Source organism: Astatotilapia calliptera, chromosome 22 (assembly GCF_900246225.1).
Source record: "Astatotilapia calliptera chromosome 22, fAstCal1.2, whole genome shotgun sequence".
NCBI lineage: Eukaryota > Metazoa > Chordata > Actinopteri > Cichliformes > Cichlidae > Astatotilapia > Astatotilapia calliptera.
In genome coordinates this window covers 10,650,188-10,669,253 of record NC_039322.1, presented here as the reverse complement: position 1 = coordinate 10,669,253, position 19,066 = coordinate 10,650,188, and the positions used below count along the sequence as shown (strand labels likewise).

Genomic DNA, 19,066 nt, shown 5'->3' with positions numbered 1-19,066 from the left:
GATCTCTCTCACCGCCCTCCCTCACACATCTTGTCCTCACATGATGACAGATTTGTAGTTAAGAAACCCAGAAGAATAGACCCATGCAAACAAACAAACAAAGGCAGGCTTTGAATAGTTTTTTTTTTATTACTGTACAATAAATTACAATGCAGCCCCCAACCCCCACCTCACAGTCTGCACTTTGGTCTGTTTGATTAAAACAAGTCCCTCCATCCTGCTAAGAATTTATATGTAAACATCAACATGTTTTGTAGGCACATTCAGCTCCAAACATGTGAAGACACCCTTGCCTCAATTATCTCCTCCCTGTACATCTCCCTCACCCCTCCACCTCAAAGAAAGCACTTGGCTTCAGGCACACGTCCCCCCTCCTGCCACCTTTCAGTGGGTGTACAGGGAGGCAGTGAAGACAATGTCCCTGCGGATGGCCAAGGAGGCCTTCTCCATCTTGCTCCCCAGGACGGAGTCTCCCACGATGCGGGCGGCCTGCCTCACCTCCTTCAGCACCTCGTCCAGGCGTTGGATGCAGCGGACCACCGTGCCCTCCTGGACGTCCGTGAGCTGGGCGATCTCTGCGAAGGGCTGGGACGGGACACAGGAGGTGGTGAGCGACGAAGAGGAAACTTTAACAGCACGAATCACATCTTAAGTTTATCCATTCATAAAGTAAAGAAAGGAGACAGTTTCTATGGTAACATTCTGGTACTCCAGGATACTCTGTCTGGGGTGACATAAAGTGATAAACTCATTATATTTTGTAACATTAAATTGCATGTGATGAATAAAAACATGATTAGATTTGCAGGCAGCTTTAAAAAAACAAAGAGCTTTTTAAGAACCACAAATCCTGATACCTGAAGCCAAAACTGAGAAGTTAGTGTTTAAATTCTCATGATTGTTCACAACATGCAGTTTGAGTAATCACACTACTTGTCTTCTAATCTTTGTCCTTATTTGCAACTGAATGATCGGGCTTGTTTTTGAGCTTTACTTTTCTTTTGGCAAGTACAAAGACCTGCAAAAATAAACCAGTGATGCTGTTTAACCGCTCTGCAGATCAGAAAAACAACAACAGAGTTTAAAACAATTTTCATATAAGAAGAAATCATCTTGGGTTCTTCTGAGTAAAGAAGTAAAGCTCAGAGGACAGAAGTGGAGTCAACATTTCAAAGAAATAGAGTAGCATCTACATTATAGCAGCAACTGATGGAGAGGAAATGCTACATGTAATTGGGGGGGGGGGGGGGGGGGGAAGAATATTTCTGAGGTTGCGTATGTTGAGAAGACAACAGTTAATTTCTTAAGATTTGATAACACTTATTGTCAACACCCAGAATTAAAAGCAAGTCTGAATCTGCAAACAGCCATGTTGGAGTAAATATAAATGTCTTTTGGCTCTAACCTGGGACTGTAGATTTCAGGGAGTGTATTAATTTGGTAACTGCCAAAATTACTGGGTCATGTATTTGTTTAAAATCTTGTTAGCAGCCTGTAAGAAATCCATCACAAAGAAATGACAAAAACTGGATCCACCAACGCAAGACGAATGGCAGTTATGAAACTGAGTCACATGATAAGACTTCAGGAGGAACAGTGTTGAGAAAAATGGAAGAAAGAGGCCAAATCCAGGTGTCAATGACAGGTAATAGGAACAAATTATAGTTTGTTTGTTTTTTATTCCTTTTTGCTTTAAAGGGTTAAAAATAAATAAATAATCTTATAAATATCACCAGTCCCAGTAACAGCAGGGATTAAAGTGCAATCTCTGTCATCTGGCACTGAGTGTTGTCTTAATCTGGATTCTTCCCTCCTGTTTGGGGCTAAATGTGCTCATCAGGTAGGCAGAGCTGGTGGATTAATATTAATATGCGTTACACTTTCTCGTCTCAGCAGAGGAACAGCACATCTGTGACCCGATGACTTGTTAGGTGGATTTAAGAGGATCACGCTCACCTCTGCTCCGAGAGCCCCAGCAGACTGAAAACTGCTTTTACTTCCTCTGTTCTCAGTGAAGTCATTCCCACACATTCTTAGACATACTTCCTCTCACCAAAAGGTGTGACTGGGGTCAAATAAAGCCCAACAAAGTGTTAAACCTCACCATTCCCCTGGCCCAGCAGTAAACCACCTCTGTGAGCCCAAACTTGAACTGGCCTACAAACTCCTCAGCCGTCTGCGGTATCCCACACTCCCGCTGCAGCTCTCCGATGCGCTGAGCCACCGACTTCACCTGCTCGATGCCCTGGTAGAGAAAAATGACAAGATCGGGATGCTGAGTTCAGCTGGTGGCCGGATTTGATCATGTAGATACAAGTGACTCGCTCTCCCGCCTCTCAGTGTGGACATTATGAACCTGCTTTACAAACCGCGTCGCTGTACTTCTGATCTTCTAGTGTCTGCACTGCTACTTAAGTCATCACTAATTCAGGCTGCCATAAAGCTCCTTCGTGTTTAAGCAAAAGACTCGGCGAGTGATTTAAAAGTGAGGGAGTGACTGGGGTGAGTCAGGTGACGTGCCCTCGCCGTCCTTCCTGCGGGACGTTGTTCATCAAATGTGCACAGTGTCACGTGATGTGAGTGTTTGTGTGTGAGTGAGTCATAAGGAAAAAAAACTCCTCTGCCTCCTCACCTCCTGCAGCGTGTTGGTGATGTGCGGCTCCACCTGGGTGTTCTGAGTGAAGACCAGACAGGACAGCAGGGCGGCGCTCTCCTCGGGCGCCAGCGGGCTCAGGACGTTCTCGAACAGAAGCTCCGTCAGCAGCAGCTCGTGGCTGCTGATCTGACAGGCTACGCGGCCTTTCAGCTGCACTGCCCCGCCGCTGTCGATGTACTGGAGGGACTGAAGGACCTGAGGGAGGCCGGCGAGGAAAATAAACCTCTGAGTTTGTTTATTTTTGTGGAGTTTTGAAGGAAAAAGTGCTACTAAAACCTGGGAAACTATGCTAACAGATAAAAAATGTCAAGCATTCAACAACTTGAGTCCAGACTGAAAAATCTCACTGATATGAAATTTGAGGAGTAAGAAGAAATGTGGAGGGATTGCACTAGCTGTGACTGAAAGGTGGTGCAATCCCAGACATTTTACTGCAAAGGGAGCCTGAGGGAGTTCCTTATTGGTTCAATGTCCTGATGAGGATGACTGGATCCTCCATCACCTGACAAAGAGCTCATGCAAATGGCCAAGTGTGATAATGAATGACCACCTTCTGCACCATTACTGAACGTGCAGCTGAACGCTTTGAGCTCGTTTACTGCCTCATACCAGCTCTTTAATATATAATACTTAGGGCTGTCCCACATTTCTTTGGCAAGCAAGTGGCTGGTTCGATTCCAGATGTGGAGCCAAAAGTAGCATTGTATAAAATTTTTTACTTTGATTTATTGATTCAACTGTTGGGATAAATAAAGAATGATTCTGTGATGAGGCGGTGAATCTTTGTCACTTTTAAATAATTTTTTTCCTCAAGCGCCACCTGGAGGATGAATTTTGCTTGTCTTGTGAAATGTAAACAGCACAGCGGGTAGAGTCTGCTTTAAGTGCTGAATAGCAAACATATGCATGTTAATACTAAATTCTATAATGGCAAAAATAAACAGCTTGTTAGCATCAGTGTTAGCATAACAGACAGAATTCGATCAGTTGATTAAGGTAATTTTTAAATATTAGCTCCTTTCTTTGTCTCTAAATTAAATATTTTTAGATTGTTTTCACCTATTTTAATGCTTTTATTAGAGACATAATCAGCAGAGAAAGACAAACGCAGCACAGATCCCACCTGGACTCAAATCGAGGACAATGTAGCAAACTTCTGATGTCTTGGGAATTATTGAGATTATCAAAAACCTCATTTAAGCAAACTGACTTTTGGGAAATTGTGATGGGAACATTTTTTATGTCTAAAGGTATTATAAATTCAATAATTCATAGACCTACGATCACACAGGAAGATGACGAAGAGGAAAATATTCCGATCTGAGAAGCAACCGAGAGGTCTTTACACTTTTTTTTTACTCAGTAAATGACTGACTTATAAAAATAGCCGGTGATTCATATTTCTGCCAACGGACAGAAACACGTCAGGATAAAGACTCTCATCCAAACCTTGATCCTCTGGTGGTATTCTGGCAGCAGAGTCAGAGACTGGTCCGACACAAGGAAGAGGAGCTGGTCCAGCTCTTCCTGCAGGCTCATCCTCTCCTTAATCCGAGCAAACTGACACACACAGACACACAGGATACTCAATTTGAGAAATGAAACAGCAGAACTTGGCCTAAATCCAGTGAATTCAACAGAGAAGAAGATAATAAAAAACTTCTGTACTCTCATTAACGCATCTTTAGCTAACGCAGCTTTAAACCACTGAGGACGATCTCCACACCGCCAATTTTTATTACCCACAAGGTTGAATAAAGACATAAGGAAGTGTGAATGTGCAGTGATAACAGGAGACACTGATACTGCAAGTAAGAGCTTGTTATCTTGCAGAGTAACGAGAGAGAGAGAGAGTGTGTGTGTGTGTGTGTGTGTGTGTGTGTGTATATTGGTGGCTCAAATAACACGCTGTGCCTGTGAGACAGTGATGAGCTGCAGCTATGAGCCTGTATGGGTAATTATAGAAGCAGTCAGCTCAGATTCTTGCATCTTATCTCCCCAATGAAGCTGCCAGGAAGACAGGAGAGACGGCACAGAAGCAGAGATCTGGTTTTTGAGTTTGATGTTATTATTGTGAAATTAGAACAGGGGGGAAAAATTGGAAGGATAAAAAGAAACTGGCGGTGTTGTGAGAAGGGAGAAACGAGAGACGCTATCAAGGAGGGGGGCCGGTCTTATGTAAGGATGTTAATTAGCTGCATAGATGTGTAACTGCTGCACAAAATAAATGTGATTTTCTTTCTTTATGAGCAAACACTCGGGGTGAGACACTTTTCTCATTGCAGGATATTTTAAAAACTGTCGCGCGTACACGCACGCACACAGACACACACCTGCTCTGCGAACATGGGTGAGTGGATGCAGTTGAAATCTCTGAGGCTGTCTTGCAGCACACGGAGCCTCATGTTGGCCTCCACCACATCAACGCTCTTCAGCTGGAGGTCATTGACGGGGTCAAGGGTTGCTATGCCGCTGGGGTTAGCCTCTGCCAATCGAAGCAGCTCCTGTGTCGCCGTGGAGATGGCTTGACCAGGAGGATCAAGCCTAAAGGACAAAGGGAAGTGATGAAGATTTTTAGCTTGACAGTGTAGACTGATCTGAGAAATGCAAGAAAATGGCAACAACAACAAAAAAGGCCAGATATTTTTAAACTATAGCAGTGACAAAAAAGAAAAGGTGGTAATCCATCTGGTAGAGTGATGAGGCCCTTTTCATTTCTCCCTGTAAACCCTGTCAATATCTGTACTGTCGCTTTCATAAGAGAACAAAAAACACAGTAAAAACCAGCTAAAAATAAAAGAAAATACAAAAGAAAATCAATAAAGATATGTAATTATGAAGCACAACCAGCAACAGAATCAGACAAATGTATATATTTTCACCTGCTACTTCATTAGGTACACCTATTCAGCTACATATTACATGCCAACATTTAATCAGCCAATCACATGGCAGACATTCAGTGGAATTAGGTATGTATACATGGTCAAGACAATCTGCTGAAGTTCAAACTAAGCATCAGAATGAGGAAGAAATGTGATTAAAGTGATTTTGAACGTGACATGGTTGTTGGTTGAAGTATTTCAGAACTGCTGGTCTCCCAGGACTTTCCCACACAACCATCTGTAGGTGGATAGAAAGGCAACAGTAACTAAAATAACCACTAACTACAACCAAACTATGCAGAAGAGCACCTATGAATGGGCAACTTATTAAAACCTCGGAGCAGGTGACAAACCGAGGTTACAATTCAACCAGGAAAAATGTTGCCTGGTATAATGAGTCTTGATTCTTCCTGCAACATTCACATAGTCGGGTCAGAATTTGGGGTATATAACATGAAAGCATGTGAGAGATATTTTCTTGGCACATTTTTGGCTTCTTAGCACCAACTAAACATTGTTGCTGATCATGGTGATCCCTTATGACCCATCTTCTGATGGCAGTATAACACGCCGTTTCACGCTGTTGAAATAGGATCCTCATTAGAAAAATAAATAAAGTTCTTAAATCACGACAAAGACAACAAATGCATACTTGAATCGTGGCTGTTGCCTCTTGTTGTAATTATCGATGATCCTTTCTGGAATCACTTTGAGGGTTTTCACCGTGATTGCTGAGATGTCCTGAAGCTTCAACTTCTGCACCGTGTGGCTGCAGGGGCCTGATGAACGTTAAAGGCAAAACAGAAAATTAATTACATCAAATAATTGAAAAGTGGTTCGTGAAAGCGATCACACAGAGCTGGCTAGCATCTGCAGCTAACCCCACCTCCTCACCTTCAGGTATGAAGAGAGACGTGTTGTGGAGGTGAGGCAGAGCGGGGTTGTCGTTGTCTTTTCCTTCCTCGTTGCCCTTCTCACAGATGATGAGGGCTGTGAAGGTGCGGTTCACAGAGGCACTGGACACCTGACGCACAGAGAAAAGTCAGAGAACGATACGGGAGCAAGGACACTGTACACTGTTCACACATGAGGGAGATCTGTGGCAATCCAAACACATGCAGGTTGGGTGACGCAGAAACTCTACACCACCCTCTGCTGAGAATGAGCGTCTGGATGTATTTCCTCTTTTACTGGTGACCCGTTCAGCTTTTATGTCACCTGTCTCACCAGTGAGACCAGAGGCTGGGCACAGAGCTCATATGGAGACTTGTTCAGCTCAACATCGCCGACAATATTATTTAAGAAAAATTCTTCTTTGTGACTCTGTATCACTTGCTGATTGTCTCACTGTCCGTAACATTTTCCCATTTTCCTTTTGCCACGATGTTCATCAACTAATTCCTCCACTTTAGCCCAGAGTTGATCTAATAGGCAGTAGCCACTGTCAACAGAGAGCAAACTCAGCACATAGGATACGGTCCGCACATGGTTCACAAAACACAGGTATTTCAAAGAACAGACCCTCAGCCTTAATTTGAGCAGATAAAACAAAAGTAATGTACTGACTTTGAACATCTAAGCACCAAAGCAACCTATAAATAACACAAACTTCATTAGAAAAAAAACAACAGAGCTGAAGAGCCTGATTAATAGTTCCGTTTTATTTTTTTTTTTAGGCAAAACAACATCTTTGGTACCAATTTTTAAAATTTTATTTGTGTGAGCAAAGAATTTGAAACAGGATGATTTTAGGTTATTGTTTACTTTCTGTGTATTCATCTCACTGGAGGAATTAACGACACTGAAACATGCATCAAATTTAACTTTCACTTTTCGCTCAATAATCAGCCATTTTTTAATCCTAGTTTGCATTTTTATACAAAATCTGATTATTTATTTCACTTGTTAATTGCCACTGTTACATAATTCTACACAAATAAGCTATTCTTTTCTTTATGAAATAAATCCTATGTAAGATTTAGCCCCTCTTTAGGTTTTTATCTTTTGCACAGCACAATCAGGTAAGTGTCTGATTGCTCATGCATCCACAGTCACACAAAACCGTCTTCATCCACAAGTAGTATCTGCTCTGAAACAGGTAATATGACCCCAAATAGTCCTGGTGTCACAGAATAGCTGTGGTGTCACACTGAATATACACCTACCTGTAGGATAACTCCTAAGGCGTTGAGATGCTGTTTGTTGTTAACTACAATGACTCGACCCACTGAGAGAGCCTTGAGCCCATTCACAGACTCCAGAATAGCGTGCTGAGATTGAGACGGGGAGGAAATGATAAAGGTAAACAAGCAGCTGATTAAAGCTGTATGAATGTAATCGTGATTCTGAATATGTGCGAGTTTACCTGGACTGCTTCTGTGGTTTTCTTCAGCTCGGTGACCGTGTGGTAGTAAGGCAACAGGTCAGAGAGCTGGCCCTCTGTGTCCACGGAGGGCATAGCGGACAACATCTGCTTCAGCTGGCTGATCCTCTTCTCGTGGGTCTGCAGCAGCAGCAGCAAGACAGATGAAAAAGAGACATTTCTCAGCTGCTCTTAGACAGGAAAAATGTTACAGAGCAAAAATTCAATGAAGCTGTAAATGTTACCTGAGTATCTCTGTGGCTTTCAGAGAAGCTCCTCCTCATCATGTCGGTCACACGGAGAGCTTCGACTCGCAGCAGGTTGAGGATCATGGTGTAAGTCAGTCTGAACTGGGACTGGAGAAGGGTGGGCTTACCCTGAGGGAGACACACAGGAAGAAGAGTCAGCACAGAAATGGGATGCAAACCATTTTCTAAAGCTAGAAAATCAAAACTGCTCTGATTCCAATTCATCTACTGACGCCACTGATTTCTTTTTTAAAGCGTAACACTTTGTAATTGCTTACAGCCACACCACCCAGCGTATACCTGATCTCACCCCAGCAGATTTTGTATTTACTTGGGTTATCTTAGCCTAATATTAGGATTTGTTTAATGATATGAAACATATGCAAAAAAGAAACTAACAAACCAACAAATATAGGAAAGAGGAAAATACTTTTTCACAGCACTGTATATCTCAAAAATTAATATCAGCCTTGAAAGTCCAGAAATATTGTGAAAAAAGACCACAGCCTATTTAATTTTGCACCATCTGTAGAAGAGGAGGCTCTGGCTTTCTACATTTACAAAAGAAAGTAAAGCATCCATGAAAGAAAAAAGGATAAAAAACACAATTTGTGTTTCAGTTCCACACTGAACCCAAAGCAGTGCTTTTCAAACTGGCACAGAGGGAGACTGTGTTAAAATAGCCCACTCAACTGTGTAATTAAATGTTAAATGAATAACGGAGCGTGCAACACCTTCCTTGAATCACAGCCAAAATAAACAAGCGGTGCAGCTTTGCTTTAGATGTGGAGAGATGGGTACCGAGAGACTTGAGTGGAACGATGTATAAACCCACGCGGCAGGTAGATGTTATGAAATGAAACCCTGCTGCGGCCCTCACCAGCATCATGACGTGCAGATCTGCCATCTCGTGAACGCCGGCTTTACACAGAATGATCACAGTGCCCGTGGCGTCCAAACCTCTCCGGCCCGCTCTGCCCGCCATCTGAATATACTCACCTAAAAATATGGTTCATGGCATGAGCACAGGTCTCAAAATGCTTGTTTTTCCTCAGCTACAATTTATCCTCAAGGACTAGAAAGCATTAGTGATGGCGGCTGAGATGGAGAGTATCAAACCTGGCAGCAGATTTCGGAAGCCGGTTCCATCATGTTTCCTGATGCTGTCGAACACCACGGTCCTGGCGGGCATGTTCACTCCCATCGCAAAGGTCTCGGTGGCAAACAGCACCTGGGAGAGGAAGGGAAGATGCAGACAGCTGGTAGAGCTATTTTTATTTGCAAATGAAGGTGAGTGTAGCAAATAGGTGGGGTTGCAGCACAAAATTGTCTCTTTTTCCTCTGATCTCATTCTTCCAAAGAGAAAACAAGCCCTGTAGCTACATCTCATCCAAGATTCAGCCTGCAGGCTCACTAACCATCATCCGCTTTTCTGACCACAGCTATTACAGAGAAATTCCAAGTCATTTCCATCAAATACTTCCCCACCTGATCATCACAGGTTTGCTTGAGAAAACAAATTCCAAGAAAAAGACGCACTTGATATTAAGATATGGAAAGATATTTTTCTACCACCATATTTGTTTTCACAGAATTCTCTGATTTGCTAATTGTGCATAACTTTAGTTTTTTCCTCACTGCAGCGTTACTGACGATATTAGTGCAGGTGGTTACACCACAGATTAACATCTGCACCCCATGAGACCATTAATACTTATGTATTAAGTGTGGTGCATTGCTCCCTCTGCCACAATAATCTCAATAACATCCTGTAGTGTGTGTTGCACCAATATTTTCAAAAGCATGATTTCAAACACAGCTGTGGTCCAAGCCACATTAGCATCACAGCTTTATTTCAACTTCCAGTCACGCTCACCTTTACGAGGCCTCTGGAAAAAAGCATCTCAATGACCTCCTTCAGGATTGGCAGGATCCCGCTGTGATGGACTGCGATTCCTCTCTTCAACAGGTCTCTCATGAGCAAGATCTAAAAGAAGACCCCAATGACAAGTTTAATGTTACATTAACATGTTCTATTGTGGGCAAAACACCATAAATCTTTGACTGGAAGTCAGTTTAAGTGTGCTGCAAATTAAGCCACTGTTTAAGAAAAGTCTAAAATCCTAAAAAGCACAAAGATTCAGTCATTTTCAAATTAAAATTGATTGTATTTACGGAAATAAATTAATTATGCATATTCTTTCATGTCCATGTTGAGTGTATGTAAACTAACCACGTCTGTGCATATGCTGCAGTGAAACTGCACACCAAAATAGCAAATCTTTTTATATGCCTTCATTATTATGATGAATATATTGTACCTAGGGGAGCTTTTTGTTCCAGATGATTATTAAATACTCATATAAAAGAAGAAATTATCATTCATCACAATTCAGAAAGCAGCCTGTATTAACAGTCTGGGGGAGAGGAAAAGCAGGGCCCCTGCTGACTGCTCGTTACTACCTGAGGCAGCTGCCGGTCTGCTCCTCGGAGGCGAGTGAGACTTTTCTGGAAGAAAGAGTGAATTTCCGCCTTCTCTATGGAGGTGGTTAGGTCCATGGAGTCCAGCGAGCGGGCGTTCTCGTCACAGCGTGTTCGAGAAAAGGTGAACGCAACCACCGGGGTCTGCTGCCGCTGGGACAGGAAGTGCAGCAGGGTGAGCCACACTGATCGGTCCTGTGGGGTGAAGCAAATAATTAAAAAATGGGGAGATGGATGAAAACAGGAAATAAGAGGATGACTTGGAGAGAAATCAAAAGGCAAAATAGTGACAAAAGAGAATTACCTGACTAGCGGTGGTGTTTTGAGAGGTGTTTTTTGTGCCAAATGACTGAGCATGTTTGCTGGTGCGCTCCTTCTTAGCATCGACGGCTGCGTAGTATCTGAACAAGAAACACAACTTCCTCTTTGAGAAACAACTTCAAGAAATTATTAACTAGGGAAGCACCACGCGGCGAAGCTGTACCCTTTAGTGAGGAAGTTTCCTGTAGCATCCACCAGCAGGAACATCTCTTTCTGAGTCTTGGTGCTGTTCCCCGTGTACAGATAATGCTCCAAGGGCACGGGTCTCTTTAGTGTGCTGATCACATAAATGTGCCTCTTCTTAATACGACTGGGGTAAAAAAAAAAAAAAAACAATAATAAGGGCGAGACAGAGAAATGCAATTAATGGCAGAAGCTGAAGTCTTGCTTTGAATCGTTTTGTGCGAGAGCAGATTTCTAAAGGAGGATTACCGACTGCAGCCACTGTCACCACTCCACAATTAGCTCTCTAATGCTCAGTGGCTGCTGTCAGCGTGGTGCACCTACCCGATCCACTCACTGAACTCCAGAGCGTTTGGCACTGTGGCGCTGAGAAGAATGATACTGACGTGATCGGGAAGCATAATCAGAACCTCCTCCCACACAACCCCTCTCTGAGGAAAGCAAACACGAGAGGAAAGTCAATTAACCTCGAAAATCAGCTGGAAAAAAATGAATCCGTGGGTGCGCTCCCTGACCTCAGCGTCGTTGATGTAGTGAACCTCATCGAAGATCACCCACTCCAAGTCCCTGATGACCTCTGAACCGTTGTAAAGCATAGACCTGAGAGAGGAGAGGACGGAGCAATCTAGAAACTTTACTCTACTCAATACGTTGCTTCTAATATATACAACAAACAGTCCGAGCACCTGAGGATCTCAGTGGTCATGATGAGGCAGGACGACTCAGGACTGAGCTGGACGTCGCCCGTAAGGAGTCCAACGTCCCCAAATGTGTTTTTAAAGTCTCTGAACTTCTGATTGGACAGAGCCTTGATAGGAGATGTGTAGATGGTCCTTTAAAAACACAAGAAAGAGAGAGAGAGGAAAATAAACCTCTAATAAACCTCTGCAAAGAAAAAACACTTTAATCTGGATGTTATAGGTCTAATTATGTATTAAATATATATATTAGAAGACTACAGACTGTGAAGTCTAATAATGCCAAACAAGAACAAAATAATGACATTAAAAACTTTATGTTCGACCACAACACTAAACAGCTGTTTACCCGTTATACAAAACCTGTTACTTGCCTCACTGTCAGGTAACACATGATAACAACAAGCAGTAACAGTCTTCAGATTAAAGGGTTACATATGTTAAATGTATTGATTCCTGCATACACTTTAAGTATAGAAAAATTAAAAAACAAACACCAGTCGATAAATATAAATCACCAAGTATCAGCCATCCATTGGATAGGAAGGAAAACAGTGTAAATGTTTGGAAACGCAAAGTATTTGACTTTTGTGCCACCTAGTGGTTGTGTCAGAATAACAAAGACTGTGAAAGTGCCAACAAAAGCTGCTTTTATTCTGGGGTGTAATATTTATTTATTTGAATCTAAGTCATGTTAATCATCTGCCACAGAACAGTTTGAAGTAAACCTTAAATAAGAAACTTAGCCATAATATAACCACTCTATCATTACCTAATGGTGAGACTCCTGCTATTAAAATATTAAAAGTAAGTTTTTACTATTTATTTTATGATTTAGTTATGACACTTTAATCTGTGTGTGTTTGTTTACTGTCCTCAAAGCTACATGATCGGGAGTCAAAGGTCAGCAGTGGCTCAGGTGACATCGTGAATCGTGAATCTCAAGTGAATCGCCGGTATGATTAAAAGTACTGTTTTAATGTTTGTGTTTAGCACTATAAACAACCCCTTTTTAAGATTTTTCTCAATGTGATTAAGTATAGCAGTGAACAGGCCAAACAATACTGCAGCATGGCATAATTTGATATTTATTATTATTTTATTTATATATTATTATTGTATATTATAATTTAAAATGTCGTAGCAGAGCATTTCCAGCTTGTTCCATTCTTTACTGGGGATTTATGTACTTTCATTTTAAGTACATGAATTAAGTTCATCTTGTCTTCTTTCTTCCTGGTGGTTCCTTCCTGGTATTCATTTGTATTCGTATTTCAAAAGTATTTATATAGTGCTTTTTTATTCCTATGAAGCACATGTTTTACACATGTAGAACTTTCATCAGGAGCAATTTGGGGTTCAGTATCTGGCCCAATGATGTGACATGTGGAGCTGGGGATCAAACCACCTTCGGCAGACAACTATGTGAGCTGTGAGTCACAGCTGTCTCGTGTCATTAGTGTTTCTTGCTTCTTTTCCAGCCTTGAAGACAAGAACAACCTCTGTCTTACAGCTTGTACTGAAAAAGGGTTTAGCTCACCTCTGAGCTGTGCACAAATACACACCTCGTCATGTGTTTCTGTGAGAGAGCGATGGCGTACTCGGCCACCACTGTTTTTCCAGCAGACGTGTGCGCGGCCACAAACACGGAGTCGTGAGCTTCCAGCCTCAGCACGGCCTGCTTTTGGAAAACATCGAGCTCAAAAGGCCACTGCAGCAGAGAAACAGGAAAAAAGAAAAAGGTTTTCACTTAACAGCTCACCACATGCCGTGTTCAGAGAAGCAACAGAGAGAGGTGAAAATATCAAAATAAGACAAATGGATTTTATTTTTTGTTATGTTGAACCCAAACCTTGAAAGCTGGGTTTGGGATGCGTTTGTGGAAGTCATCGCAGGGTGATGTTATATTCACAGGAATGGCCCATTTCTTGTTTTCCTCTGTGTTCTCTTTTAGCTTTGATTTCTCTTCTTTTCCTTTCTCTGGAGGAGACGAGGATGACGCAGCATCCTGCAGGCAGAGGAGAAGGAAACAAAGCTTCAGAGCAGTTCATATTTAGCAACACTCGACAGTTAACTCACATCAATTTTCTTTTATTTTAATGTCTGTCTGTTTCCTGCTACGCGAATAGCAGCATTTATTTTACAAATTCTGCACTGGAAAAAGACTGAATTAAATTCAGAACTAAATACTGAAAATAGCTTTATCAACACCACAATTAAAGGATGAATGCAAGAGAGAAGGATTTCCAGATTTTACCTCTCGTCTTTTCTTTCTGCATCTATGACAACAAAGAACTGCAACTCACTGAGCACCACAAGCTCATGTAAATTAGCCTCTGGGCTAAATCTAGTTGGACAGTCATGGTCTTTAAAATTAATTTCTAGGGAGAGAACTGTGATGGTGGGCAGTAGTGTTAGGTATATTATAGGAATATTATACTGTACTAAACAACCGTGCTCCTGACTATCTCACCGACCTCCTCAGTCTCTATACTCCCAGCCGTTCTTTACGATCATCTGGTCAGTTACTTCTGGCCCAGCCCGGGCACCGTCTGAAGACTAGGGGTGATCGTGCCTTTGCCTCAGTAGCACCAAACCTATGGAATACTCTTCCTGCTATCATTCGTGCCTCTGACTCCATTCGGTCCTTTAAAGCATGCTTGAAAACCTGGCTTTTCCGACATGCTGATTGTCACCGCTCATTAGTTGCTGTATCGTTACTCATTTCTCTGGATTATCATGAATTCTCCCTATCCCTACTTACTAATGCCTTTGTTTGTTTTTGCTATTTTACCTTGTTTTAATGACTTACTGTTCAGTGTAATCATTTTACTGTTTATTCCTTACTGTGAAGCACTTTGGTGTACTCCCTGGTTTTAAATGTGCTATATAAATAAAATTGCATTGCATTGTACTCTGAACAATTCAAAGAAAGAATAAAAGAACGCATTCATGCCTGATACCAAACTTGCTTCCCATATTTCAAATTTTTCATTCATTTTCAAACGGTCTGTGTTTGAATTCATCTTCAGGGTTTCTCCTTGTTTAAAACAGGCTTTTGAGGGTTGGTGATACACATGTAAGAGTATGTTACTCAACAGATCTCCATGTGTTTGAATCCATTTCAAGTTAATTGAGTAAATGGCACCTCTGTTACATTTTAGGTGAATCTCCTTTGGTGGAGAACTAAATTACTGGTATGCTCAATGCATAAAAAACCCAACCTGTACATCAAAACTTTGTTTAAAGGTTGTCAGACGTCCACGTGACATCAGGCAGTATGTTTTTAAAAAAAGCAAATACGACATTCGTTTGATTGTATAATGACTGTGGTCAAGAAACATATTTGCCCTTTACATGCATCTACATGTAAATGACATCTCTAAAAGTGTTATGTCTCACTGTGGGTTGCACCGTGTTACTGTGGTAGAAGTTACGTGTGGTAGTACTGCTGCCTTGAGGAAGAAGGTTCTGGGTTCAGGTCTACTGGTTGGCTAACAGGCAACCACTTTTCTTTTTTCAATGTTTGTTCAAGATCTGAGTTTTCACCTTCGAACCAAACCTGAGCATTAAGATGTCGGGCAAAACTTCCTTTTCACTGAGTGTTTGCTGGATGGGAACCATCTCAATACACAACACAGGCGAATTTGACCACATGTAAAACTTCTCCCATCATATTAACCTTCAAATTTTTAATCGAGCTGTTTGCTATATTTACTTAAAGATATTGCGCTAATATTTATCATTCACAGTCATTCATTTCAGGGAGTATAATCTGAAGAAAAGCATTTTACCAGATATCTGAAATAAAAGATGTACCTTGATGCCCAGGTCTTCAAGACTGTTTGTTCGTGGTAGTTTGGGGGCATCTTCACTTTCTTTGTCTTTCTCCTTCTCCTCAAGCTGCAAACCACTAATGCCTTCCACGGTAGACAGGAGCGACATGAGGTTGACCTCTGGCTTCGCTATTTTGGCATCTTCAGGATACAATTTTAAAAAGACAAAATCATTAATTTATCTACTTTTAGACCATGTAGTATTTTTTTTTTTTGTTGGGACAGTCTGAGTTCTAACCTTTGTCAGTAAAGTCCATCCCAGCTTTCAGTCCAGGGGCCACCTTCAGTAAATCTATAAAAGAGTAATGACAAACTCAAACTCTAAGAGGTGAAATAATAAAATATGTTTGACTTTATTTTACGTTGATCCTGCTTAAAAGAGGGAAAAAAATCACCACTCTCAAAGTCAATTTCCTCCTCCAGCTCAGATTTCTTCTTGATTTGTTCAAGCGTCAGTTCCTCCATTCCTCCTGTGACAATAACAACAAGAATATTAATAGATAACAAAACTCCTCAGTTTTGACATCTGAACTAAAGAAAGATACAGGAAATCACTAAGAAAAAATGCTTTGAATGAATGAAAGAATCTCACCGGGGAGGAACGGGTAGTTGGTGTTGCTTCCTCGAAGGCTTTCAGAAGGAGGCCCAGGCTGGCGCTGCAATGACAGCGAGTTCTTTGCAGACAGGCCGGTGTTCTCCAGTAACACCTACAGGTGAAAAAAAGAAGAAGAAAGAATACAGACCCAAAATGAAATGAATCAAGCCAACCTTTGATTACAGTGATAATGCGCAGGACCATAATGATAACCTGCTGCTAGACTCTGACTCTTCAATATGAACAAACAGATCTGAAGATAAAAGCAGAAGTGAAAAATAGTGACAACTTGAGTGTGAAAATTTTGTTTTTGGTTTTTAAATTAAATCTAGGTGGCCCTAAAATCTAAAAGATCTATTTTTTTCCAAAATGGATAAAATCAGTCTTGAAAAATATGTATAGAAATATGCATGTAAAGTTTTGGCCAATGACACAGTTGCTATACACAACCACAGTGAATTTCAAATCAAACAATCAAGATTTGATTGAAAAGCAAACTTGGCTTAATTCAAGGAGTTTAACAAAAGTTTTAACTGTTAAGGAATTACAGCCATTTAATACACAGTCCTCTAATTTCATAGGCTAAAAAGAAACTGGATAATTGATTGACAAGCAGTTTTATGATTAGGTCAGGCCTGTTCCTTCATTCTTCCATGACACATTAAATAAGAGAAAAGCTCTGGGGTTGATTCCAAGAGTTGGGCTTGCATTTGGTAGCTGTTCACTGGATCACTAAAAAGCCTAAAGAGATGCTGAAGAATGTGAAGGAGACCATTTTTAGGCTGAAAAAGCCAAATTAAACTTCTCAGAGAGTAAGGCATCTCCAAAAAAAGAAGTTGATCCAAGTATTAAAATGAACCACATATTTAAAACGACCACACATATTTAAAGCTGAAACAGCAAAGCACTTTTAATAAACAATAAGATACTCTTTGTCAGGTTCAATAATGATTTGACAATAATGATTTTATTTTAATAAGGAAAATGTTGCCACGTTACCTCAGTGAAGTCCAGCAGCATTCCTGTGGTCGGATCTCTGACAACAGACAGTCCCGAGTGAAGCGGAGATGGACAACAGTTGAGCAGAGAGTCAACGTCAACCTTCCTCTGGGTCACCCTGATGAGAACAGCAACACACACACACACAAAAATCACATCTTTAAACATACGTTGATTTTAACCCAATAATAATTACAATATCAGATTTGACTTTCCCCCCGTAGACACGTTAGATTTCAGGAAGCAATGATTTCAAGAAACTCTCTTAATTATTTAGTGAAATCAATAAATATGCCTATTAGTGTTTTTTTTAATTAGCAATATAACAAACATAAATACTTGAGAAACTTCTGGAAGGCAAAGTCTTTGTCGTGTATAGGAAGCCATGCAGGGTCTCTTAAAAACTGTTTCTCTACTTCTGTCTCCAGGTTCAGGTTTGTGGGAGGAAGCCCGTGAGGGAGCTGTGGATGGAAAAAAAAGAGATCAGAGAGACATCCTGAAGAGCCACATAAACAAAACAAGTCAAATAATTCCCCTATATTTACATAAGTTATAAATGAACACCATCAACTATCCCCCAAAGATAAAACACAATCAAATCTTATTTAATATAAGCAATCAGCTCAGGTGAAACTAAACCATAATGTTAAGTCACTTAGATAATATGAAATTTTAATAAGCATCACTTTGAATAAGTTCTGAAGAAGCTAAATGTGCTAGATTAGGTGACTTGAATACAAAAATGTATGGGTAAAGCAATTGTACAAGGATTGGCTTTATTTGTTTTTGTTTTTATTTTGTTTCTTGTATCTAAAGTAATTCTCATTAGGAAACAAATAAATTAAATATTTTAAAGTCTTTGGGTCAACCCCCAGATTTGTATCTACTCCCTTGTTTATTTCAGAATGGGGAAAAAGTAGGTCTACATGGGTTTTCACTCACACTGCATAATCATAAAATCATAATACAAGGGAACAGGGCTTTAGTCTTAAAAAGCTCCACTGCAACGGCATCAGTGATTTCCAACCACAAGCCCGGAAGCATGCCATTATCGTTGAGTTGAAGAATTCTTAATCCTTTACATTAGGTTGTAACACAGACCAAATCATTTTATTGGACTACAACTTAGCTAAAATAGTATGAGTAAACAGTATCTTACTCCTTACTGACCGTGCTATGTGGAGGCAAAGACTGGCCGGGCACGGGGTGTGTGATAAGCTCAAACCTGCCAGAGCATCCCATCTCCAGCAGGGACATGGGCAGATCCATGGGGCCCGGAGGGGGCACATCTGCAGAGAGACAACATAAAGAGTCTGAATGGATGAGCAAGCACACATTCACGCAGGCTGCATTAAAAAGATGAAGAAAAAGACTGTCAAGTTAAATTAACCATTTATCTGGTCGTATTTATTCCGTAAATGCTTAACGGATATTACCACACTTACTTGCTGATTAGCTAAATATTAAATCTGTGCTTTATGAGGGTGCAGAAAGAAGCTACTCTGTTAGCCATAGCATCATAAGCTACATCAATGGAGCTAGTTAACCAAAAATAAACATAATACAGTTAGATATTTATAATTATTTAAGGAGCGGGCTTGACAAATTACAACCCACAACGTACTTAGTCTATCCATGCCCCCACAGTCGTTAACGAAAGCTAAAAGTTGCCACAAAGTAGTTGCTGCAGTGGCCACGGAAGTTGCCAAAATTGACAAGCGGAAGTGGCTAGCAAAAAACTGCTCGACTTAAACGCAAAGACATAAAATTCTTTAAAAAAAATATTACAAAGACTTTTATAA

At 40.9% G+C, this 19,066-nt stretch overlaps 1 protein-coding gene across 2 annotated transcripts; it reads right to left on the bottom strand.

Moving 5' to 3' along the window:
• Positions 1-109: 109 nt before the first annotated feature.
• On the bottom strand, positions 110-19,060 carry skic2 (SKI2 subunit of superkiller complex). 2 transcript variants are annotated; one of them, XM_026155968.1, is made up of 29 exons: positions 18,889-19,060; positions 18,435-18,553; positions 17,604-17,725; positions 17,265-17,382; positions 16,263-16,377; positions 16,066-16,140; positions 15,909-15,962; positions 15,654-15,811; positions 13,687-13,842; positions 13,400-13,545; positions 11,823-11,969; positions 11,652-11,736; positions 11,461-11,567; positions 11,117-11,263; positions 10,937-11,033; positions 10,615-10,827; positions 10,028-10,138; positions 9,271-9,382; positions 9,032-9,150; positions 8,149-8,280; positions 7,907-8,044; positions 7,707-7,811; positions 6,436-6,565; positions 6,194-6,320; positions 4,990-5,200; positions 4,106-4,216; positions 2,633-2,851; positions 2,105-2,245; positions 110-585 (listed from the first exon to the last, which is right to left on the bottom strand). In XM_026155968.1, the coding sequence occupies exons 1-29, from the start codon at positions 18,899-18,901 to the stop codon at positions 385-387; spliced, it is 3,729 nt and encodes a 1,242-aa protein (XP_026011753.1). In that variant the 5' UTR covers positions 18,902-19,060; the 3' UTR covers positions 110-384. The 2 variants fall into 2 exon arrangements, with proteins under 2 accessions (XP_026011753.1, XP_026011754.1); XM_026155969.1 differs by lacking the exon at positions 18,889-19,060 and adding an exon at positions 18,710-18,827.
• Between the last annotated feature and the right edge of the window lie 6 nt (positions 19,061-19,066).